The sequence below is a fragment of the Oenanthe melanoleuca genome, chromosome 14 (assembly GCF_029582105.1).
Source record: "Oenanthe melanoleuca isolate GR-GAL-2019-014 chromosome 14, OMel1.0, whole genome shotgun sequence".
Classification (NCBI taxonomy): domain Eukaryota; kingdom Metazoa; phylum Chordata; class Aves; order Passeriformes; family Muscicapidae; genus Oenanthe; species Oenanthe melanoleuca.
Window position 1 is genome coordinate 8,512,221 of NC_079348.1, and position 24,201 is coordinate 8,536,421.

The 24,201-nt window shown below is 57.2% G+C and overlaps 1 protein-coding gene across 2 annotated transcripts in view; it reads left to right on the forward strand.

Moving 5' to 3' along the window:
• The first annotated feature begins 1,280 nt into the window (after positions 1-1,280).
• The window catches only part of PRKCB (protein kinase C beta), an 87,583-nt gene continuing 64,662 nt past the window's right edge, over positions 1,281-24,201 (forward strand). For both annotated transcript variants that reach the window (XM_056503442.1, XM_056503441.1), the window contains exons 1-2: positions 1,281-1,568; positions 1,814-1,845. In XM_056503442.1, the coding sequence (XP_056359417.1) occupies positions 1,396-1,568; positions 1,814-1,845 (205 nt within the window). In that variant the 5' untranslated portion in view covers positions 1,281-1,395. The remainder of the gene's footprint in view (positions 1,569-1,813; positions 1,846-24,201) is intronic.

Sequence of the window (24,201 nt, forward strand, 5' to 3'; positions counted from 1 at the left end):
AAGACTTGTTCTTGGAAATATGGTTGTGTTTCACTGGAAGTTGTCTCGTGTTTTGGTTTGAATTCTCAACTCCTCAGCACCCAGACCAGGAGGATGCAGCACCAGGCAGGCCTGGGGAGACCTGGGTGTCAGAGGAGCAGGCTGATGGATCTGATTTTCAGTGTCTGTGAGTTACTGTCAGGGAGCAAGAGAGGAATGGTGGATGTGGTTGGAAAATTCCTCTGTGCCAGCCAGCTGAGATGTTTGCAGTGGGTTGGTGAAAGAAGGTCATTATTCCAACTGCAAACTCAAAAAATCATTCCCAGAGGACCCCTGAGCTGGTGGTTTGTGCCCCTGTGTCTGTGTGGGAGCCCTGGGTGTGTGGCCACCCCCATGCCCAGCCTGGCACAGCTGCTGTGCCTGAGCTCCTTTCTGGATCCCCTCTGCACTTAGCTCGTGTTTTGCAGAAAATCAGAGTAGGAAAAAAACCATCCTGGCCTTAACAGTGAGAAGTCAGGGACTGGAGAGGACCCAGCCTGTCACTGCCAGTCCTGCAGCGGGCATGGGGCAGTGCAGGTGTCCCCAGGCTGGCACAAAGACATCCAAATCTGCTCCTACCGAGTCCTGCTCGTTCCCCACCTGCCAGCTCAGACAGTGGGACAGGACAATGTCCCTGCCTTGGTGACCTTGCCCACAGCCCTGCCTCACATGAGCTGCTGCCCGGGGTCATCCCTGTGCTGGGCTCTGTCACTGCCCATGTCCATCCCTGCCCAGTGTCCATCCCTGTCCATCTCTGCTGTGCCTGGTGTCCATCCCCGCCCATGTCCATCTCACTCATGCCCGTGTCCATCCCTGCCATGCTCAGTGTTCATCCCTGTCCATCACTGTCCAGTGCCCATCCCTGCCCATGTCCATCCTTGTCTATCCCTGTCCATCCATGCCGTGTCCATCTCTGTCCATCCCTGCCGTGTCCATCCCTGTCCATCCCTGTCCATCCCTGTCCCTCCCTGCCCAGTGTCCATCCCTGTCCATCCCTGTCCATTCCTGTCCCTCCCTGCCCAGTGTCCATCCCTGTCCCTCCCTGCCGTGTCCATCCCTGCCGTGTCCGTCCCTCCCTCCCGCGGGATGCAGGCGCTCTCTGCCATCCCCATGCAAATCGCGGGGGCGGGGCCGTTCCGAGCCGCGCGCGGGGGGGCGTGGCCGGCGGTGCCGCGAGGCGCGGGGGGCGTGGCCGGCGATGCAGATGGGGCGGGCAGGGCCGTATGCAAATGAGGGGGCGTGGCCCGGCGGGCGGTGCCGGAGCCTCCCGCCAGCTGCGGGCAGCGGCCCCGAGCGCGGCCCCGGCAGCGCAGCCGGAGCAGCGGCGGAGCGGCGGCACCGGAGCGGGCCGGGCCGGGCCCGCAGCCCCCGAGCAGCATGGCCGAGCCACCGGCAGCCGCGCCGGCCCCCGAGGGCGAGGAGGGCCCGGTGCGCTTCGCCCGCAAGGGCGCCCTGCGGCAGAAGAACGTGCACGAGGTGAAGAACCACAAGTTCACGGCGCGGTTCTTCAAGCAGCCCACCTTCTGCAGCCACTGCACCGACTTCATCTGGTGAGCTTGCCTTCCCCCCGCACCGCCGCAGCCGCTCCGGGACACCGGCTCGGCGGGACATCCCTCCCTGTGCTCGCCCGGCCATCCTCGTCCCCGCCATCCTCGTCCCCGCCATCCTTATCCCCGCCATCCTCATCCTCGCCATGCTCCGCGCTCCCGTCCCCGCTCCCTCCCGGTGCCCCCGGTGCCCGCTGCGCTCGGGCGGGCAGGGTCGCGGGGGTCTCACTGCGCCTCTCTCTCCGCAGGGGTTTCGGCAAGCAGGGCTTCCAGTGTCAAGGTGAGTGTGGCGCTGCCGGGGGGGCTGGGGGTCCCCACTCCGTGTCCGCCCCCCGGGACCGGCCCCGAGCATCCCCCAGGACCGGCCAGCAGCTTGGTCATTTTTTTAATCAACACAGCAACTAGTCGCTGCCTTTAAGCCGGTCGGGTGTCGTTAGCAGAGATAAGCGCCGGGGACTTCAGCTAAATCCCCCGAAAAAGGCCGAGGGGAGTTTGTTTTTAATGTACTTAACACCAAAACATGTGTGTGTGTCTGAGTGGCGAGCGGGCTGGGCGAGGGCTGCTCCCGGCTGGAACTGCGCAGCCGGCGAGGACTTGAATGGCTTAGTTGTGTTGCTGGGGAAAAAAATACGAGGCTTTATAACAAAATATGTTGCAGTAGCCGGGTTACTATGACCATAATTCTTTGTTCTGGTAATGCTGGGATTCTGGAGGGGCTCTTCAGGGATTTGGGATGTCCCCTCGGGAAATTTTGCTGAGTTACCCAGGCGTGATGTGGCTGCTGCTGTAGCCAGCCCAGCTGGGGGCTGCTCCTGTCCCCCCACCTGTGTGGGGCTCAGCTCTGGCCGTGGGGCTCAAACGGGGCTGCCGCTCGCAGCTGCTGGCAGGGAAATTTTGCTTTTGTGAATATTTGGGACAGAGTTTTATTTTGGTAGGTGGCTGACTCCCAAGTTGAGGTATTTGGCATCAAAACAAACCCTCTTTAGAGCTCTAGAAGCTCCTCTTCGCAGCTGTGCTCGGGGCTTTGGAGTGGCACCTCCGTGTGAGGTGCTGGGGTGGGTCTGGCTCTGGCTCTGGGGGGGTTCCTGTGGGGGGACTGTGCCTCGGGAGCTCTCAGGAGCATCCCTGCAGCTGCCTGTATGAGCAGGGTGAGGCTAATCCAATTTAAATGATGCTGCTATTCATCCTTGACACCTGCCACGCGCCTATAACCTTAAAATACCAAACCCATCTCCCTGCCACCTCCCAGACTGCAGCCTGAAGGCCTGGACAGGTGTTGGCAAGCAGAGGAAAGTGGATATGGAGAGTAAAATGTGTCCTAGGGCTGTTTCTCAAGGTCACAGCTTCCCCTGGTACCTGAGGTTTCACACATGGGCTGTGCAGTCACGTTACTGAGAGGAATTCTGTGCACCTCGGATCTCTGGTTTGGGACTTACCTGGCTGTGAATTCCCTGATTTTCCTTACAGTGATGGTGTATTTGTGCAAACACAGCGTCCATGAAATCCAGGGTGTGTTGTGGAGCAGGTGGGCACCAGGGCAGGGTTTGCCTGCATTGTTCCTAGAGCCCTGCTCCGTTCTACCTGCAGCATCCAGTGTCGGTAACTGGCGCTTTTCCAAGTCTCTTCCAGCTGTCAGGAGCTGTTCTCCAAACCTGGAGCTGTGCTCTTGATGATGTTTTTAGCCAGTGTTAAATCAGCCCTCAGTGCCAGGGCAGCAGGTGGGCTCGGAGATTTTGGGCAGTGCAGCCCTGGCTCGTGGGGCAGGAGCTGCAGTGGCACCAGGGGCACTGCCAGGAGCCCTCTGTGCTCAGTGACACCCCCAGGGTGGGTGACTGCTCTGTGACATGCCTCCATGCCTTGAGAAACCCTTTGCAGGTCACTCAGGTGTTACAGACATGAATGTGCCACAGGGAATCCTGCAGGTCAGGTTCTGCAGACCAGCCCAGTCTTTACTTCCCTAAAATCAGGGATGTGTGGGTTTTCCCAGAGCCCAGCTGTGAGGTGCTGGGTGCCCACACGAGCAGCAGTGCCCTGGGGTGGAGGGCAGGAGTGTCTCCCTGCAGGATGCTCAGCCCAGGGGTCTCTCCCACTGCCATCTGCTCTGGAGCCACGGGGCTTGTCCTGCTGGGAGGCAGAACTGGGGGTGCCAGGGCTGGCACTGCTCTCTGCAGGGACCAGCTCTGGCTTTGTGCCCCACAGGTTGTGCTGCAGCTGCTGCTCAGCTTGGCAAACGTTGGCAGGGAGGCAGAAAATCCCAGGACTGGCTTTTGTTTAGGGCTGGCAGGAAGCTCTGGAGTGAGGGTTCTACCTCTCTCTTTACTGAACACAGCTTTAATTCAGCTTTAACAACTTCCCCCAGTGTTTCATCCCATTGTGCTGTGGGATGGCTGGAAATGCAGCTGGGGCACAAGCCTGTCTGCTCTCAGCTGTTCCTGCTGCTGTGCTGGCTTTAAGTAGGTTTTCACCTGTGCCCTGATTTCTTTCTAGGGCATTTGTAATAAATTAGATTGTTAATTAGCTCATTACTTGTGACTTTTGGCAGGAAGTTAGCAGAAACTGACTCTTTGTAGCTTGAAGTACTGATGGATTCCACAAAATGCCTTAATTGCTAATCTGCTTCTTATCCTCAAACACAATCTCCTTATCCTGGTGTGCATCTCAAGACTTCCTGGGCCAACGTCTCTCGTGAGCCAGAGGGTGTCTGGGTGTGGGCAGGGGAGGTCTGTGCACAGCCAGCCCGGGAGCAGGGCTGCTTCTGGCAGGTTCACAAAAAGAAATCAATATCTTGTGGGTGTTGGAAGCTGAAGGATGTGCCTGGAGCTGCCAGGAAGGTGAACTCTGCCCAAGGGAGGCTCGATGCCCCTGGCTGCCTCTCAGCCCGTGGTACAGAGGGGTTTTCTGGCCCTGCTGCAGCTGCAAGTGCAGAAACTTCTCAGGAATAAAGAGAAAGGAGAGAGTGCTCTCCCCTTCCTGGGTTTGGGGGGTCAGCCAGGCAGAACCAGCGCAGGGATGTGTGAGGAGGGAGCAGCCCCTCGGTGTCTGAGCTGGGGAAGGAGCAGTGGCCAAGTCTTGGATCTCCTGGTGTGGGAAGTGCTGGGATGAGGAGGGAATTGGTTTGAGAGCGAAGTTCTTGGTTGTCTGCTGGAATGTGCTGGGAGCTGGCAGCTTTCTCTTCCCTGCTCTTGTTTCCCCCGCCTTGGCATCCTCAGGGCTGTTTCTCCTGCTGTCCAGGCAGCTCTTGGTCCCTTTGTGGATCAGGGGCTGTGGCTGGGCTGGGCTCACACCCCGGGCCTGGGCAGAGGTGAGGAGCACTGGAACATGATTCACACTTGGGAGCAAAAAATAACCTGCATCTGTCACTGCTTTCACGTGCTCAATGTGGAAAAGATCTTGGAAAGGAGAATCTTGATTCTTCCTGAAGAGAAAGGGGAAAAAACAAAAAAAAAAAAGCATCTTTTGGTAATGGGTGCTTGGATCCCATGCAGTAACTTTTCTGGGAATGTTCACTTTTCGTCCCTGCTTATGACTCAGTAAGCAAAGAAACTCTTCAGATTAGATCTCCTTCCAGACTTTACACCACCCAGAATTCCTCCCTCCAGGTTTTCCTCTCCCTGTCCTCCAAGGCCAGCGCTCTCGTTCTGTTTTGTGTTTTCACCAGTCAACATCCGAGACCAGAACCGAGCAGCTGGAAAATCTCACCCAGGCCTTACCTCTCAAGCAAGTATTTTTTCTCTTGTTCAGTGCCTTCAGAAGCCACCCTTCCTCCCCCCAGACGGAAGTGAAACCCATCACACTTTGCTCTCCACTGCAGCTCAAGCCACTCTGCAGCCTGGGCTCAGCACTGCTCTTATTGACTGCATTAAACAAGTAAAGAAACAAAAGCAAAACAAACTCCAATCATTCCGAGTTGCCTCAAACCCAGTAATTTCGTGTCAACATATTATGCACACTGGAGAAATGTTAGTGTTCAAATAGACTAATTAAAAATGTTACTGCAATTACTTTTTGCAACACAAATGATGCTAATTATATAATGCTGCAGAAATTGGAAACATGATTTCGGAGGGGTTTTTTGGTGGTAAGGCAGCTCTGGGTGCTGGAGCCGTGTCCCCAAGGAGCCTGGGGCAGCAGGGACCAGCAGAAAAGGGAAGTGGCTCTGGCTCTGTGTGCTCCTGCACAGCCCAGTGCACCCAGAGCTGCTGGGACATGGGAACCTGTGCCCCTGCAGGGGCCTGCCCAGGCTGGGCTTAAAGCTGGCACCTGGGCTGGCCTAGCTAATCCTGCCCTTCCCTGAGCTGAGTGCCTGGAGAGAGGGAGAGGGGGGTTTGGAGAGAGGGACAAGGGTTTTGGAGAGAGGGAGAGGGGGTTTGAGAGGTGTTTTGGAGAGGGAGAGATGTTTTAGAGGGATAGGGTTTTTGAGGAGGGAGGTGTTTTAGAGAGGGATGGGCTTTTGGAGAAGGAAGGGGGTTTAGGAGAGGGATAGGGATTTTGGTGGAGAGATAGGGGTTTTGGAGAGGTATTTTGGAGGGGAGATGTTTTGGAGGGAGGTGTTTAGGAGAAGGTTTTTGGAGTGGGGTGTTTTGGAGGGGTGTTTTGGAGGGAGGAAGGGTTTTGGAGAGGTGTTTTGGAGGTTTTGGAGAGGGGTGTTTTGGAGGGAGGCGTGTTGGGCCGTGCAGCCCTGGCAGTGCCAGGCTGTGGGCTGGGCAGGCACAGCTGGGTGCCAGCAGCCCCTGCTGTCCCCGTGCAGAGCACAGGGGCTGGCCCAGCAGTGGAAGTGGTTTCTCTCTCCCTCCCCCCTGCAGTTGCAGGGTGGATTTTTCTCTCTTATCTCCGGAGATAGCTGTCATACAGTGATCAGGGGCCCGGATAGTGAGGGGTCTGTTTCCTTCCCAGGGTGCTGGTTGCTGCCTGGTGCCAGCTGTAGGATGCTGGGGTGGGGTTTGGAGCTGGCCCTGGGCATTGGGGTGCCAGGAGAGTTTTAGCACACCTGCCTGGTGCCTGCTGGCTCTGACACCACTGCAGAGGTTAAACCAGCACAGCCCTGAGCCTCTGCCATGATTATTCTCCAGCTATTGAGTCTTCCTGGGGAATTTAATGCCTGGGCTGTCTCTAAGGAGACTTCTCAGCAAACAGTGCAGGCATTTGTGCACGCCTGCTCGTTCACACACGTGTGATCCTCCAGATTCCTGCAGCACACGTGGCCCTGGCAGGGGGAGCAGGGCACCCTTCCCTGGCAGGGAGAGCAGGGCACCCTTCCCTGGCAGGGGGAGCAGGGCACCCTTCCCTGGCAGGGAGAGCAGGGCACCCTTCCCTGGCAGGGAGAGCAGGGCACCCTTCCCTGGCAGGGGGAGCAGGGCACCTTTCCCTGGCAGGGAGAGCAGGGCACCTTTCCCTGGATGGGGAGCAGGGCACCTTTCCCTGGCAGGGGGAGCAGGGCACCTTTCCCTGGCAGGGAGAGCAGGGCACCTTTCCCTGGCAGGGGGAGCAGGGCTCCCTTCCCTGGCAGGGGGAGCAGGGCACCTTTCCCTGGCAGGGGGAGCAGGGCACCTTTCCCTGGATGGGGAGCAGGGCACCTTTCCCTGGCAGGGGGAGCAGGGCACCCTTCCCTGGATGGGGAGCAGGGCACCTTTCCCTGGCAGGGAGAGCAGGGCACCTTTCCCTGGCAGGGGGAGCAGGGCTCCCTTCCCTGGCAGGGGGAGCAGGGCACCTTTCCCTGGCAGGGAGAGCAGGGCTCCCTTCCCTGGCAGTTATCTCTGGGTGGGCTCTCGCCTGTCCTGGCACCGCAGGAGCTGCTGTGAAACAGAGCAGGACCTCGGGGGCTGGTGTGTGCTGTGGAGCAGGAGGTGGGGTAGAATCTGCTCTCAAAAGTTGGTGTGGATTCTGTGAGCTGCTGGGTTTCTGGAGGGAGGACAGTTGTGCAAGCCCTTGCTGTGGGCTGCTGCCCTTCCTCCTTCCCAGCCAGCACTCCTCCTCCTCCTCCTCCTGCAGCTCAACAGGCAGCAGCTGAAAAGGCTGGAGAGGCTCCTCAGTGCCACCCAGGAGCTATGAGTGCTGGTCACAGTGACAGCAATGAGCTGCTGGCTCTGCCCTGGTTTGGGGAGGGCAGGCCTGCCTGGAGCACCCTGTGAGAAGGGTGTGATCAGAGGGGGAAGGTGGAAGAGCTTTCCCCTGCATTGAGGGGATGTTTGCAGGGTGGGTGGGATGGGATTGTGGCCAGGAGAAGTGTTTGGGTGTTTTTTTCCAGCTGTGAGAGGGTGGGTGCAGCTGGCACACCCCACCCTGGGCTGGTGGCCTTGGTGTGCCTGTGGTCCAGCCCCAAGGGCAGCACAGAGTGTGGGGGGAGTGCTGGGGAGGTGAATGCCACCAGTGTGGCTTTGTGAGTCACTGCTCTGCAGCTCCATAAATGAGAGCCGCTCAGAAAAGGGTGAGTAAGGAGCTCCCTGCAGGGGAAGAGTAACCACAGGTGCCTGGGCAGCGTGTTCCTCGTGCTCTTGGAGGGCTCTGGGCTGTCAGAAACCAGCTCTGGGAAAAGGCAATGAAACAAAGTCAGGAGTCCTTGTGTGGGGTCCTGGATGCAGCCTTGGGTGGCCAGCCCTGTGTCCTGTCCCACAGAGCTGGGTGAGGGCAGGGGACAGATCAGGGGGAGCTCCAGAGCCCCTCCAGACCTTTGGGGTGATGCTGTAGGAAATAAAGCCTGGCCAGGGACTTGAGCATCCCCTGCAATGGCTTTGCCCCATACTTTGAGGCTTAGCAGAAACCACAGGCTCTGTGTCCCTTGGAGTGGGACCCCTCAAGGGCTCCCTGGGGTGGCACAGAGCCCTCACACCTGGGACCTGAGCAGAGATGTGGGGCTGGGGCAGCTGGGCTGGAGGGCAGAGACAAGGGCTGTTCCGTGGGTTTCCCTTTCTTCAGGGAAAGGACAGCTGTGGGTGCTGCTCCCAGCTCTGAGCCCTTCCATCCCTCCCTCCCTCCCTGCTCTGGTGTTGGTGGCCTCTGTGCCATGGCCAGGAGTCCCTGGAGGCAGGCAGGTGACAGGAACATCAGGGATGTAAAATGACCCAGTAACTGCCTTAGTTTTGCAGTGACCCAGTGGATGAAGGGGAAAACCTCAGGGCTGGTGCCAGGGGCTGCTGCCCCAGCAGAGAAGGGGACAGATGCCACCCTGGCTGGCCCTGCCCTGCACCAGAAGTCAGTTTTTCCACAAGAGCCACAGAAGGATGGGGGTGACAGGAAGAAAGCTCTGGTGGAGGCTGGTGGCAGCCAAACTCTGAGTTCAGCAGAAGCAATTCCCAGAAGTAGCTGTGCTGGCTGTGGCCCTTCCTGGGAAGGGAAGGCACGGCTCCAAACCACAGCCTGGGCTGCACCCCGAGTGTGCAGGGCCCTGCATTCACCAGGGGATGGGGGTCCCAACAGGCACCTGCAGAGCCTGGGGTCTCTGCAGGGAATGTTCTGTCCCTTCCATCCCATCCCAAGATGAGGGCTGTGGGAAGGAAATGCTTTGGCTGTGGTGAGGGAGCTCCTGGGGTGCCCATGGGGGGGCAGAGCTGTGTCCTGGAGCTCCTTCTCTCTGCACCCCAAATGTGCCTCCCCTCTGCAGAGGGTGGCCAAGGCTCAGCTGGACCAGCCAGAGGGATGGCTCTGCCCAAACACCTCCTGTGTGCAGGTGCTTGTGTGGCTCTGCCCTGCTCAGTCCTAGGCTGTTGGGAGCACTTGGATGGCTCTGAGAAACTGATCCCTCCTGGTTTTGGACTGGCCTCCATTGGAAGAATTAAACAGATGAAAAGTTCTCCCTGTGAGGAGGCTCCTGAGCTCTGTGTAATTCATAACTTGGCAGCAGCACTCGCTTCTCTCCTGTTGGGGATGAGGCTGTTGCTGGGTGGGAGCTCCCAGGGCCCCTCCTGGAGCCCTGGCCATTGCTGCCAGCAGCCAGGCCAGGGAAGTGCCTCTGATGAGATGTGACAGCTCAGTGACAGCTCAGTGACAGCTCTGCTCCTGCAGCATTGAGGGGCAGATGGAGCTCTGCTCCTGCTGCTCCTCCCTGGCAGCTGCTGGGCTCTGCTGGCCACTGGCCCTGGCCACATCCTGCTCTGCAGGGATGGCCCTGCAGCCACGTGTCCCAAATGGGGGCCGGGCTCTGTGTCACCTCCTGTGAGCCTTGCCTTGCCTTGCCTTGCCTAGCCTTGCCTTGCCTAGCCTTGCCTTGCCTAGCCTAGCCTTGCCTAGCCTTGCCTAGCCTTGCCTAGCCTTGCCTAGCCTTGCCTAGCCTTGCCTTGCCTTGCCTTGCCTTGCCTTGCCTTGCCTTGCCTTGCCTTGCCTTGCCTTGCCTTGCCTAGCCTAGCCTTGCCGTGCCTTGCCTTGCCTAGCCTAGCCTTGCCTTGCCTTGCCTAGCCTTGCCTTGCCTTGCCTTGCCTTGCTGTGCCTTGCCTTCCCTTGCCTTCCCTTGCCTTGCTGTGCCTTCCCTTGCCCCTCACCTGCTCCAGGTGCTCTCCTCTCATTCTCTCCAGGCCCAGGTGTGGTTCTTGCCCTCCTGGGTGCCTGCCCAGGCACTGCTGTGGCTCTGCTCCAGCTGTTTGCTTTTGAGGGATTTTGGGCTGACTCCCCCAGCTGTTTGTAGCCATCCTGCTCTTCCCATCATATGGAAAAAAAAATAAAATTCCAATCCAGCCTGATAGTGGAATCAGTGAATGTTTGGGGTGGGTAACCTCATTCACCTCTTGCTTTCAGAATTTAACTCAGTGGCCCAGAGCTAGAGCCTTCCTGCCCCAGCTGATGGGCACTGACTGCCTCACTTAATGCTTGTGAGCTACATCTTGTCAATTTAAATAATTTGCTTCCATATTTGGTCTTGCTTTTGTGCCAGATTTATACATCTTGTTTAAATCTGACAGGCAGAATATACTTGCTGCTAATCCGAGCTGGACAAGGCAGTGCCTGCCAAAAAATCCAATATTAATAAGCTCCAGTACATAGAAGTTACTGGATTTGCAAACTTGAGGCTTGTTATGGCACAGCTCCTGAAAATTGGCTTTTTTGCATCTACTTAAATCTGGGTTTTTCCAAAGAGCCAGTCTGTGAGCTTCCCTCTTGGGGTGGGAGCTCCCTCCCCAGCTCAGCCTTTGGAACAAGGGAAGCCTTCCAGCTCTAAGCAGGAGATGAGTTGCTTATTTTTTGGGGTGTGGTTGGGAAGATGGGGAGTGAGTGGTGTCTGTGCAGGGACATCCTGGGAGCAGCTGGAGCAGGAGCTGCTGTGCTGTCAGCCAGGGCTCGTGGGGCTGCTGGAGCCAGTCCAGAGCTGTTCCCAGGGCTGGAGCCCCTCTGGAGCCAGGCTGGGACACCTGGGGGTGCTCACCTGGAGGAGGGAAGGATCCAGGGAGAGCTCAGAGCCCTTCCAGGGTCTAAAGGGGCTCCAGGAGAGCTGGAGAGGGACTGGGACAAGGGATGGAGGGACAGGATACAGGGAATGGCTTCATATTACAGAGATCAGGGATGGATGGGATATTGGGAAGGAATTCCTGGCTGGCATGGAATTCCCAGAGCAGCTGTGGCTGCCCCTGAATCCCTGGCAGTGTCCCAGGCCAGGCTGGACAGGGCTTGGAGCAGCCTGGGACAGTTGAAGTGTCCCTGCCATGGCAGGAGTTGGAACAAGATGAGCTGTAAGGTCCCTTCCAACCCAAACCATTGCAGGATTCTCTGATTCTATGTTTAAAACCCTCAGTCTCCTGTAGTTCTGCTCTCGTCTTCCTACATTTGGTATTTAGTCAGCAGCAGGGAAGCTAAAAAAGATTCAGATGTCTGAATCTCAGCCTTCAGCTGTTCTTCCTCTTCCTCGTGCTGTGTTGCCAGTGTGCTCCAGCTGATCCTGCTGGTGGATTCCTCCCAGCCTTTTGTTGCCATGTGAAAGGATGCAGCAGGAATAGCTTCACCTTTGGGGGGAACAGTTAAATACCTTCATTCTGCTGGTCTGAGAGAGCACAAGCACACTGAGTAGCTGACACCGGAGCACATGAACAAATGCATTTTCATGATTTCCAATTATAGCAGAAGAATGAGAAAGTGAGGTGGTGAAGAGGAGTGGAAGTCGTCCTGGCTCCCCTGAATGGCTTCCTGCAGCCGTGACATGGGATGAAGTCAGGATTGTTTTATAATATCACTGAGGAGCCGAGTGAGGGGGAAGTGGCCCATGAATTTCATTTGCATCACTGAGTGGATTAGCTCCTGACGCAGTGCAAAGTCATTATTTACTGTGTCTCCAGCTCCAGAGCCCTTCCAGCAGCGCTGCTGTGGAGAGGCTGATTCAGAGCTGGTGCAGCCCCTGCCTCCCCAGCAGGAGCAGCACTGCCTGTGGGCAGGGATGGAGCCTGGGATGGAGCCTGGCTGGGCTGGGATGATGGAGCCTGGCTGGGATGGGCTGGAGCCTGGCTGGGCTGGGATGCTGGAGCCTGGGATGGAGCCTGGCTGGGCTGGGATGGAGCTTGCCCAGGCAGGGATGGAGCCTGGGATGGAGCCTGGCAGGGTTGAGTTCTGCGCCTGCCCCAGGAGAGCCAGAGTAAGCTGGGCTTAGGTCTTCTCTTCCTCTACATTCATTATTCTTAAACACTTCCACTTGAGCTTGGCTTAGCAGAAATCCCTGGCAGTGCTCTATCATAGCTCAGGCTTAACTGAGAGTAGCCAAGAGGGGACAGAAGTGGTGCAGCTGTGTCCCTGCTGCCTGGGACAGAGGCACTGTCCCCATGTGCAGGAGGTGTGCCAGGCTGTGCTGTGTACCTGCTGCAGCCCCTCTGTCCTCAGCTGTCACTCAGGATAAGATTTCTGCACAGCTGGAAATGATCCCCCAAATTATATTATTTATATTTATATTTATATTTATATTTATATTTATATTTATATTTATATTTATATTTATATTTATATTTATATTTATATTTATATTTATATTTATATTTGTTTCCCATGGCTCGATACCGTTTTTGCTGTGCAGATGCTGCTGCTTGGCTGTGATGATGGAGATGGGTTTGGCTTTGTTTTTGTTGTCTGGCCCAGTATGGGATCCTTGGGCAACCAGCCTTGATGGGGAGGGATCACCATCCCACATGTTCACTTGGTTGCTGGAGAGTTGGATGGAATAATTTGCTTTTTGGGGGTATTTGGGGGTAATTGCCAGGGGGTTTCTGAGGATGGCAGAGCTGCCAAGAGGGACATCCCTGTGTGCAAGGGGCAGAAAGGCTGAGCAGGACCTGTGTGTCCCCTCCCCAGCCCAGAGGAGATTTTTGCCCCAGGAAAAACTTTAGAACTGGACTAATTAATATTTTTGTGATGATGTGTCTAAGGACCGTCTCCAACAGCTCAGTCCATCAATCCTCAGATTTGTCCTGCTTGTGTTTGAGGAGCCTCAGGAGTCCTCTGGAGAGGAGGGTGGTGGGTCTGATGGGTGTGGGGTGACTTTGGAGCCGTGTCCTTGTGAGGAGCAGGGCCAGGAGCAGGACCCGTCCCTGGTGCCTCGGGCAGGGAGGGCACAGCCACGGTGACAAGGGCACAGCTGTGACCTGGTGTCTCCCAGGGCCTCTGAGGTGGAAAAAGTCTCACTTACTGGGTCATTTGGAGACTGAATCTGGGGTTTTGGCAGGAGGAAAGGCTTTAATTAGCTGCTGCTCAGTAGGGCTGCTATTAGATCTTCAGAGCAAGATGCTGCCGGACTGGAAAAAATGCAGCAGTAGCTCATTTGCTCAGGAAGCCATGATGGTGATTTGCATTTTGGTCGGGTGCTGAGCCATTGTAGAGAATTTTTCTAAAATAACTTCAAGCTATAGCTGAGATTCCTTCCCTCTCTGCACCTGGGTGGATTCTGGTCCCAAACACTTTGGTGTGAATCCCTTTGTTTGCAGCTCAGCTCTGCAGGGAGGGCTGGGCTGTGGACATGTCCTGTCAGCAAATGCTGCATGACAAATGGCTTTTGTCTCTCCACCTTGGAGCAGAATTCAATTCTCCTTATTATACACCTAAAAGGATTTTTCTGCTCTACCAGCAGCCCCTCTGCTGACCTGAATACCCAAGAGACCTGTGGTAGGGTGGGAAGCTTTGCAGTGCATCTCCTGAACCTCAGCCCCGCTCTGCTGGAGGAGAAGGAGCTTTGAGATGTGTTCTGAGCACTTTGAAATGTAGTTTGGGCACTTTTTTTTTCATTTCTCCCGTGCTGTCAGCTTGCACAAGTGCAAAACGAGGACAAACCCCCAGCCTTGGGCTGGCTCCTGTGCAGAACGTGCCTCAGTGCTGCCACAGTGTCACAGGCTGGGGGGTGGCTCTGTCCCCAGGGTTTGTGCTGGCCAGGAGTGGCCATGGCTCAGTGCAGGGCTCTCACAGACAGCCTGGCTGGCCCTGCCTGGCCCTGCTCATGGTGGGAGGATTGCTTTGCTCCCACCCCTGGCTTTGCTGAGTGGCTGCTGTTCCTTTCCCCAGTGGGAGCTGGAATTTCCCAGCTGCTTTGGCCCCTGTGCCAGCTTTGGAAGGTTTCACCTGGCTGCAGTTTGGCCCAACAGGTTACGAGGCAAGAGGCTGATTTATGTTTGAGCTCATTGCAGCTGTTTCCCCAGGGTGGTGTGGGTGGGAAAAGTGGGATAACGTGGGTGACACCTCCGTGGGGCAGGGAGGATCCCTGGATGCTGTGCTGCCAGCTGGGATGGGGACAGGAGCCTCAGCACAGCACCCCTGGCCAGCAGCAGATCCCTCTGTGCTGTGGAGTTCCCTCCAAATCCACTCCCCTCTTCTGGGCTTTGTAAATTTGGAATAAACTTAATTTCTCTGCTGTTACTATTAACTGAGTCCGAGAGGATGAAAATAAATGCCTGTTGGGAAGGGCAGGCTGACTCACTTTCTCATTCTCCTGTAAATTTCCATTTAAGTTTCAGTTTAAGCTCAGGTATGAGGGGAGTGAAAGCTGGTAATTTGTGACAAAAACTTCTATTTTAAGTTGCAGTAGAAGAACTCCCTTTTTAATTGCAGAGATTACAAGGCTGGGATTTTTGTACAGGAATGCTGGCTCCAGCAGGTGCCTGCTGTGGGTGCTTCACCCAGGGAACACCAGCACCCAGGGGTGGGGACTGCACAGTGAGGGTCCCCCTGCTTTGCTCTCACTGCTGCTGTGGCTTCTTGGTTGTGAGATGGTCCTGGCAGGGCCACAGCAGCCAGTCCTCCCTCCAGCAGGGTCTTGGTGGCTTCATGGTGTCCCCTGTCCCACGCCCAGGCTGGGCTTTGCAGCCTTCTCCATTGCTCTCCATGCACAACCAGCTCCTTGGTTTTGGTCATCTCGCCCTTTGCTGCCCCTCTTCCTGCTCTGTGGGGTTTGGAGGCTGCAAACCTTTCCTGCTGCCCTGCATCCCCAGGACTGGGGCCCCTTCCTTGCTCTGGGGTCTGGTCACTTATCTTATTCCTGGATCAGGTGCCCCAGGGCTCTGCAGCAAGTTCTTCCCTTATCACTCCAGCCTGGGCTGTGAATTTACTTCCACTGTGTCAGAGTGAAACAAGAAAACTTCTTTAAAAAGCAAGAGGAAAGTCATGTGAGGGAACTGTGTTGTGTCAGCACTTGCAGAGGATTCAGAATAACTCAGTGGCCCATCTGGTGCCTCCTGAGAGGGGAAGCAAAGGGCTCCCAGCCAGGCTGCCCTCCCTGCCCTGTGCTGACACTCAGGGAACCTCTGTGGCACCAGCTGGGTGCTGCTGGCTGGGTTGGAAAGAACCTTCAAGCCCATCCAGTGCCATGGCAGGGACACCTCCCACTGCCCCAGGCTGCTCCAAGCCCCATCCAGCCTGGCCTGGGCCACTCCCAGGGATCCAGGGGCAGCCCCAGCTCTCCTGGAGCCCCTTCAGGGACTGGAAGGTGCTCCAAGTCCAGCATCCCCGGGGGTGGGAGCAGCATCCCTCCCTGGCAGCCTGTGCCCTAAATTAGAGCAGCAAGATGCTGCAATGGGTCCATATGGAGACTCCTAAAATAATAGCTGTCAGCTCCCTGCTGGCTTGCACAGGGTGCTGGAGCTTTTGGCTTGAGGAAGGAGGGTTTGGGGACAGCAGTGCTGGTGGGTGCAGCCAGGCCAGAGGTGCTGCTGGCTTGGATGGGCTCAGCACCACCATCTCCTGCTGCTGGAACATCCCACGGGTTTTGGGGAGCTGTCACCACCCCTCCATTTAGTGCAGGGCTAAAACTGGGCTTGGGGAGAGCTGTGGTGGAGCCCTGTGTGTTAGACCAGAGCCAGGGGCAGTGTGGGTGTGGAGGGGCTGCCAGGCACGTGCAGAGCTGTGGGATCCCTGGTGCTCTGTCAGAGCTCTGTGTGTGTGTGGATGCTGCTGCTCACGTTCTGTCCCACTTTATTGCCCTTTGGCTTTGATGTTTTTTCCCTGTAATGAGCCAGGGCGATGGATGTCTAATAACCAGCTCCTATCTCATCTTCCCCCTCTGCAGGGGCTGCTGGGCTCCTCTAATTGCTCTGCAGTGGCCGTGGGAGGTGGCTGCCTGTCTGGACAGCTGTTCCTTTGATTTCCTATTGCACATTCAGGTCTTGTCCTGCTCAGGTTTTATTTGCTGCCCAGGCCCTGCCAAGCCATTCTGTTGAAAGGAGAGTTTAACTGTGAGGGCTCGTGGCTCAGCATCACCCTGTGGCTCAGCATTGCTGGGAGTGGGAGCTGTGGGAGCTGAGCTGCTGCCCTGGCACAGCCAGCTCAGAGCTCTGCTGCTGCTGCTGCTCCAGGAGTGATGCTGGGAGCCTGGGCAAACCTGTGCTGAGATGGCCTGGAAAAGCAGCAGGTTGTGCTGTCCTGCATGGAGGAAAAGGAGAAGCTCCTTTTCCTGTTGGAGCTATTGGGGTGTGCAGCAAGCAGCCCCTTCCCCCTGGCTGAGCTGCAGGGAGTGACCAGGGCAGCCTGTGGGATCTGATGGGCTGAGACACCAAAATCCACATTGGTACCCAGTGTGGTGAGTCCTGGCAGGAGCCTTTGGCTCTGCATGCCCAGCTGGAGCTGTGTCCCCTCCCCAGGGGCTCAGCTGTGCTCTCAGATGAGAGCCCAGCACTGCCTGGAGCTGCTCTCCAGGGGAAGGATGGACAGGATGGTTCCCCTGCTCCCCTCCTGGTGAGGATGCTGCTGTCTGTCCCCTGCAGGGCTCTGTCTGTCCTTTGTAACCAGCTCTGCTGTGCCCCCAGACCCTGGGGAGCTGGGCAGGATGGTTCTGGTGGCCTCAGTGCCTTTCTGGGGTGCCTGTGGGGCTTTCTGTGCAGGAGCCAGGTTTTGTAAGCAGGGCTGTGCTGAAGCAACACAGAAGCCATGCAGTAACTTCCTGGGAGTGACTCTCCCTGGCAGAGGAATGAAAATTACACAGCCTTTAAAAAGGCTTGAATGAAGAGTCAGGGGGTGCATTTCAGGTTTTTGTGTAACGTGGGAGAAAGGGTCATTATTTTAAAGTTTATTTGTGTCTGTGTGACTGGTGGGGCAGCCTGCTCTGTCAGGGCCTGGGGTAGCTCAGCTGTGTGTCTGGGGGAGGTGACATCCATGGAGCTCTGGGCACCAGTGGGAGGTGGGATGGTCCTACAGCTCCTGTCCAACCCAAACCCTTGTGTGGTTCTGGAGCCAGGATTCCCGAGATTCCTCGGGCTCAGCTGTTTCCATAAGGGCTGCAGGGCAGGTGTGCAGGTTTTGGGGTGAACCCAGGCACTGTGGGGTTACAGCACCTGAGATGGAACAGAACCCTCCTCATCCTCAGCAGCTCCTGGTGTGAGACAGAGCTCTGAGAGGGGGGATCTGGAAGCCCCACAGGGGCAGGCAGAGCCTGTCTGTGCTGCACAGCATTCCCAAGCACTGCAGGGCATGGAAAGCACCAGCCAGGGACCCTGGAAGGCTTCACACCCAGAATTTCTTCCCAGACCTCCCTACGAGTCGGTGGAGCTCCTGGGTGTGGTGTCCTGATGTCAGCTCACTGTCACTGTGCCACCTCATCACTGTCCCACCCTATCCCTGTGCCCCCCATCCCTGTACCCCCCATCCCTGTATCCCCCATCCCTGTATCCCCCATCCCTGTATTCCCCATCCCTGTGCCCCCCATCCCTGTACTCCCCATCCCTGTATCCCCCATCCCTGTGCCCCCCATCCCTGTACTCCCCATCCCTGTGCCCCCCATCCCTGTACTCCCCATCCCTGTACAACATCCCCATCCCTGTGTCCCCCATCCCTGTACTCCCCATCCCTGTGCCCCCCATCCCTGTATCCCCCATCCCTGTACTCCCCATCCCTGTGCCCCCCCATCCCTGTATCCCCCATCCCTGTGCCCCCCATCCCTGTACTCCCCATCCCTGTGTCCCCCCATCCCTGTGTCCCCCATCCCTGTGTCCCCCATCCCTGTGTCCCCCATCCCTGTGTCCCCCATCCCTGTGTCCCCCATCCCTGTGCCCCCCATCCCTGTGCCCCCCATCCCTGTGCCCCCCATCCCTGTGTCCCCATCCCTGTGCCCCCCATCCCTGTGCCCCCCATCCCTGTATCCCCCATCCCTGTGTCCCCATCCCTGTGCCCCCCATCCCTGTGCCCCCCATCCCTGTTCCCCCATCTGGCTGCACCCCAGTCTCCCAGCCTTCCCCCCCTGCTGCCGTGTTTGCCATCAGTATTGCCTCTGCTCTCCTGACACGTAGTGATTTTTCTCCCTGTGAAGGTTTCTGAGCAGGCTAAATTGAGGAAGGGGAGGATCGCTCGCAGACACGGCACTGGCTTGGCTCTATTTTGAGGGAGTGTTTTGAGGTTTGACTCAGCTGTAGCAGCTTCTCTGCAGGGCTGGATTGATAGTCAGGAGTGGTAGCAGGTCAGGTAGGCTATTTTTGGAAGGGCTGTTTAATTGTCTGGTGTGATTCTTGCAGGGCTGGTAGCTGGATGGTTTCTTATCTGCTGTCAGGGTTTGTTAGCGTGAGGCAGCTCTGGTTACACGCTGATATTAAATAATAAAATCCACGCGAGGGGCTCGGATCTGCTCTGTCCTGCTCGGTGGGGAGGGTGGCAGGGGATGGAGAGCTCAGCATCTCTGTGAGTAAATGCCAGAAGCTGCTCCAGAATGTTGTCAGTCTCTTCTCCCCTCTGCAGTGGGTCTGTCGCTCGTGGGGCATCGCTGCCCACCATGGAGCTGCCCACAGCCGGGCTCTGCTGCCCTCCCTGCACGGGCTGGGTTTGGTTTCAGGCTCATTTTCCATCTCAGCTCAGAGAAGGACACGCTCTCAGCAGCACAGAGCCTTTAACTGAGTGTGTGTTAGCCATGTAAGCCAGTGTTAAAATGCTTTTGCTCTGCCATGCTGCCGAGCTCCAGAGCAGTTTGGGGTCTGGGGTCTGGGGTGGGCTCAGGGGGGTTTTCCCTTCCCAGGGATGCTCTGCTCGTGCCCAGGGCTCCCTGTTGTGTTTGCCAGGGGGAGGAGGGCCAGGGCAGCGTGTTCCCTCTGTGCCCATGGCACTAACCCTGGCACCAGCCTCTCTCCTCCTGTGGTGTCACCCTGCAGAGGGATGTCCCAGAATCTCCTGGTGCAGCATTTCCAGAACACCAGCAGTGCCAGGGCAGTGTCCCTGTCCCTGCCCAGTCCCTGGGAGCTGCTCAGACCTGGTTAAGGCATTGCTTCTGGGTCTATGGAATGCTGAGGGCTCAGATCCCTGTTTGACCTTGGGGTCTTTTATTCCTGGTCAGAAAATTCCACTCTCACCCCTGGAAAAGAGAAGGGGAGGGTAAGTCCTGGATGAGAGCAGGGAAGGGTTTGCTGCTGAGCCCCAGCTCATTTCTGTCCCCTCTCCTGTCACCAACGTGTCCAACCACCCTGTGCTGGGCTGGGGATGCCTTTGGGTGTTCCCCAGCTGGAGCCTGACCTGTGCAGGCACCAGGCTGAAGAAAAGCTCCCCAAATCCCACCTGTGTCTGGTGAAGAGCACAGCCCGAGCCCTGGGTGAGGAGGGGGCTCGTTCCTTGTGCAGGGAGCTGCAGGAATGGGAGCCAAGGCTCTGGGGCTGTGACCTGCATCCCAGCAGGCTCTGTCTGGGGTCCTGCCTGTGCTGGAACATGCCAGCTTGAATGAGTGGCTTGAATTAGTTTCATTCTTAGGCTGGCTTCGCTGTGCTGACTCACTTCCAGCTCTCTGATAACTCCAACACACGAGTTCGTGTCAAGGCAGAGGAACAGGATCCAGAGGGGGAAGGAGGCAGTGCCTGGTGTGGGGCAGGCTGTGCTGGGGGGAGCCAGGGGGGCTCTGAGGTCAGGCTGCACTCAGCCAGGGTGCAGAGATGCACCAACACCACCCCCAGCTTTCCCAGGCTTTCCTGCAGCTCCAGTGAGAGCAGGGAGGGCTGTGCCAGGGCAGTGCCAGGGAAGTGCCAGGGCTGTGCCAGGACAGTGCCAGGGCTGTGCCAGGACAGTGCCAGGGCTGTGCCAGAGCAGTGCCATGGGAGTGCCAGAGCAGTGCCAGGGGAGTGCCAGGGCTGTGCCAGGACAGTGCCAGGGCTGTGCCAGGGGAGTGCCAGGGCTGTGCCAGGGGAGTGCCAGGACAGTGCCAGGGCTGTGCCAGAGCAGTGCCAGGGCAGTGCCAGGGGAGTGCCAGGGCTGTGCCAGGGGAGTGCCAGGACAGTGCCAGGGCTGTGCCAGAGCAGTGCCAGGGCAGTGCCAGGGCAGTGCCAGAGCAGTGCCAGAGCAGTGCCAGTCCTGTACAGGCTCCTTGCTCCGGGGAGATTTTGGGGCAGGAGCAGTGCTGGGGTCACACACAGGTGCCTTCTGCAAGCTTTTGGTGTCACCTCACGATGCCTGAAGGACCAAGCCCTCCCAAGGAGGGGTTCTGGAGAATTTGTGGGGGGCTATGGCGTGTTTATGGGGGCTGTGGGATGTTTCTGGGGCTGTAGGGGGATTTGGGGGCAGTGGGGTGTTTGTGGGGGCTGTCCCCAGCCCTGCAGCACGGCGGGGGGAGGCTGTGAGTGGGAAGGCTGCAGGGGGAGCAGCTCCCTGCTGTTCCTCCTAATTGCTCTCCCACTTCTGTACCCGAGCGAGCGGGAGCTGTCCCTGGGGACCCTGCCTGCTTCTGTCATCCCCAGCGCCCTCCCCGCACTGGGGCCCTTTCCAAGGAGCCCTGCTCTGTTTTGACTCCCCAGTCTTCCCCTTGATGTGAGAATGATCCCTGTGCCTCCCGATCTGCCGGGGCTGTGCTGCAGCCTCCCGGGCGGGGGTGTGAGCTCCTGGGACGGCTCCGTGGGGAGGAGTGGGAGCAGGGCTCAATCCCCAGCCTCTGCCTAAAGAATTCCTTGCTCCAGACTTGTTACTAGAAGCTGATAATAAAATTTGTAGGAGGTTTTTTCTGATGGAAAAGTGTGGGGGAGTGCGGGAGGAGCTCCCCTGATCCGCTCAGCGTGGTCTGGGATTGTGAGAAGCACCAGCCCCGGGCTTTGGGGTGCGTGCCTGGCTTTGGTGGAGATGGAGCTTCAGGGGTTCCCAGAGTGTGAACCCGGGCAGGGCCTGCTGGGGCTGGGGCTCCTCAGGGGCCAGGGATGGCCAGGTGAGCCAGGGATGGACAAGGATGGACAGGGTGAGCCAGGGATGGACAGGGATGGACAGGGTGAGCCAGGGATGGACAGGGATGGACAGGGTGAGCCAGGGATGGACAAGGATGGACAGGGTGAGCCAGGGATGGACAGGGTGAGCCAGGGATGGCCAGGTGAGCCAGGGATGGACAGGGTGAGCCAGGGATGGCCAGGTGAGCCAGGGATGGGCAGGGTGAGCCAGGGATGGACAGGGATGGACAGGGTGAGCCAGGGATGGCCAGGGATGGACAGGGTGAGCCAGGGATGGACAGGGATGGGCAGGGATGGACAAGGTGAGCCAGGGGTGGACAGAGTGAGCCAGGGATGGGCAGGATGAGCCAGGGGTGGACAGGGTGAGCCAGGGCTGTCCCCAGGCTCTGTACAACCCCAGGGCTGTCCCCCAGCACATCAGGAGCTGTTCTCTGGGGGCTGTGCCAGCGCTGCTGTGATGTTCCTGCAGGGCTGGGTTAGTGCTTTCCAATCCAGTAGCACTGACCTGCCTGGAGCTGGGGAATTCTGCTGCTTCCCCCCTGCCTGGAATGCTGGGCTGGCTGGAATTGCCTGCAGTCCAGGACCTGCTGAGGCTGCTGCTCACAGCCAGGTTCTGTGGTCCTGTCAGCCCTGGAGGTGGATGCTGAGGTGTTTTTCTCCCCAGTTTTGTAGAGCTCAAGAGCTCTGTTCAGAGCACAGAACTGTGTTCCTGTCTCTTTGCAGTCTGATGTGCCCAATGTGACAAAAACTTTGGATCTTTCTCACTCAATGAGCTCTATCCATGATTTTGTGGAAAGTGTTTGCAGGGAGCAGGAGTGCTGTGGGGAGGAAAGCTGTGAACTCATGGAATGGTTTGGGTTGGAAAGGACCTAAAGCCCACCCAGTGCCACCCCTGCCATGGCAGGGACACCTCCCACTGTCCCAGGCTGCTCCAAGCCCTGTCCAGCCCTGGCCTGGGACACTGCCAGGGATCCAGGGGCAGCCACAGCTGCTCTGGGCACCCTGTGCCAGGGCCTCCCACCCTGCCAGGAAATAATTGAAAAGGAGCTTTTTCTGCTCCAGGATTACTCAGCAAATTTCTCCTGGAAGTTGACTTCAGGCTGATTCTGCTGAAGATTGATTGTTGTTGTTTTTTTTGTTGTTTTTTACTAGTTGTTGTATTTGTAGAAATAATTATGTCTAAGCACTGTCTTACCAGCTGGTCAGGAATTCTCTGGAGAGTTGATAATTTCCAAAGGAAATATTCCTACAGCAGTAACTCCCAATTTGTGTGTGCCCACCGGAGGCTTTTCCCTGGAGGCAGTTTCTGTTTCAGTGCTGGTTAAACACCTTCTCCTCCCTGCAGATGCCACTGGCCCTTCTGTTCTGAGCCATCAGAGCACATCTTTACAAACCAGCTGGTTTGGGCACTGCAATTCCTGCAGGAGAATTGTGTTGGAGAGTTCTGCATGGACAGACAGTGAGGGAGCAAGAGGGAACAGCTTCAGACTGAGGGGGGAGACTTAGGTTAGATACTGGGGAAAAATCCTGCCCTGTGAGGGAGGCAGGCTCTGGCACAGGGTGCCCAGAGAAGCTGTGGCTGCCCCTGGATCACTGGCAGTGTCCAAGGCCAGGCTGGATGGGGCTTGGAGCAGCCTGGGACAGTGGGAGGTGTCCCTGCCATGGCAGGGGTGGCACTGGGTGGGCTTTAAGGTCTCTCCCAACCCAGACATTCTGGGATTTGGTGATTTCTGCTGCCATCCCACATGCCCCAGGCTGGCTGTGCTGGTGCCACACAGGAGTTCCCATGTGCCTGGAGCTGGGCTGTGGCAGGCTCTGCACAGCATCCCACCCCATCCCTGTCCATCCCATAGCATCCCCATCCATCCCCATCCATCACCATCCATCCTCATCCATCCCACAGCATTCCCACCCTATCTCACCCCATCCCACAGCATTCCATCCCCACTCATCCCAGAGCATCCCCACCCATCCCATCCATCCCCACCCATCCCATCCATCCCCACCCATCCCCATCCATCCCCACCCATCCCAGAGCATCCCCACCCATCCCATCCATCCCCACCCATCCCCACCCATCCCCATCCATCCCCACCCATCCCACAGCATTCCCACCCCATCCCCACCCATCCCACCCATCCCATCCATCCCCACACTGCTGTTGCTACGGGAACGGGCGTTGTGGAGTTGGAAACCTCGTTTGATTCCTTCTCCCTGCGAGTTGAGATCTCAGGTGGGTTTGAAGTCACAGATACAATAGTCACAAGTTTTTGGGTGGTGCAGGGAGTTCAAGGATCCTTCCCCACTGAAGGAGCTGCCTGAGCTCTGGGGGGGCTGAATGAGCTTTTCCCCTCAGTGCCCACTCAAAGCCCACTCTGCCAGCTCCGTGTGTGGGGCTGCTCCTTCTGCCACCTGCAGGGATAATTAAGACCTTTCAGGTTGCCATAGAGAGTATTTTGCCTTCTAATATTGCATCAATTTATATTTGGGATATTTTTCTATCAAACTGCCAGTGCAGAGGCTGCTGTCTTTGTCAGGTGCAGCAGTGGCAGCTACAGAAGGGGAGGCCTTAGCCAGCCTGTAATTTGCAGCATGGAGGAGATGCTCAGCACTCCTGGTGTTTCTTCACATTTGGTTTTTCTCACAAATACCATCCAGAACATTCCTTCCTCACTGAAGGGACGTCAGCAGCCTGCTGGAGGAGTGATGGGATTTTATGTAGGCCAGATCCTGGACTTGGAGCAAGCAGCTCCAGAGGAATTGTTCTGCAGTCACATTCCCAGCTGAAATTTATCTTGGTGAACTTGGCCCTGTTGGAGGGCACTGCAGAATGAGAACAACACCACGAGAAGTTGTGTCTGCTCCTGGTGCTTGCTCAGCCTCTCAGGAAAGAAAACCCTTTCCTGCTTTCCAAACCCCCATGGCTTGCTCAGGTGGGGATGGGAACCAGGATGTGTTGGGGTTGCAGCTCCAGCCCTTCCCCAGGGCCCCACCACTCACTGCTGCTCCTTTGGGAAACTGCAGCGCTGAAAAGAGCAGCAGTTTGTGTTGTTAGAACTTCATAGCAAAGAGCTGCTCTGAAGTGA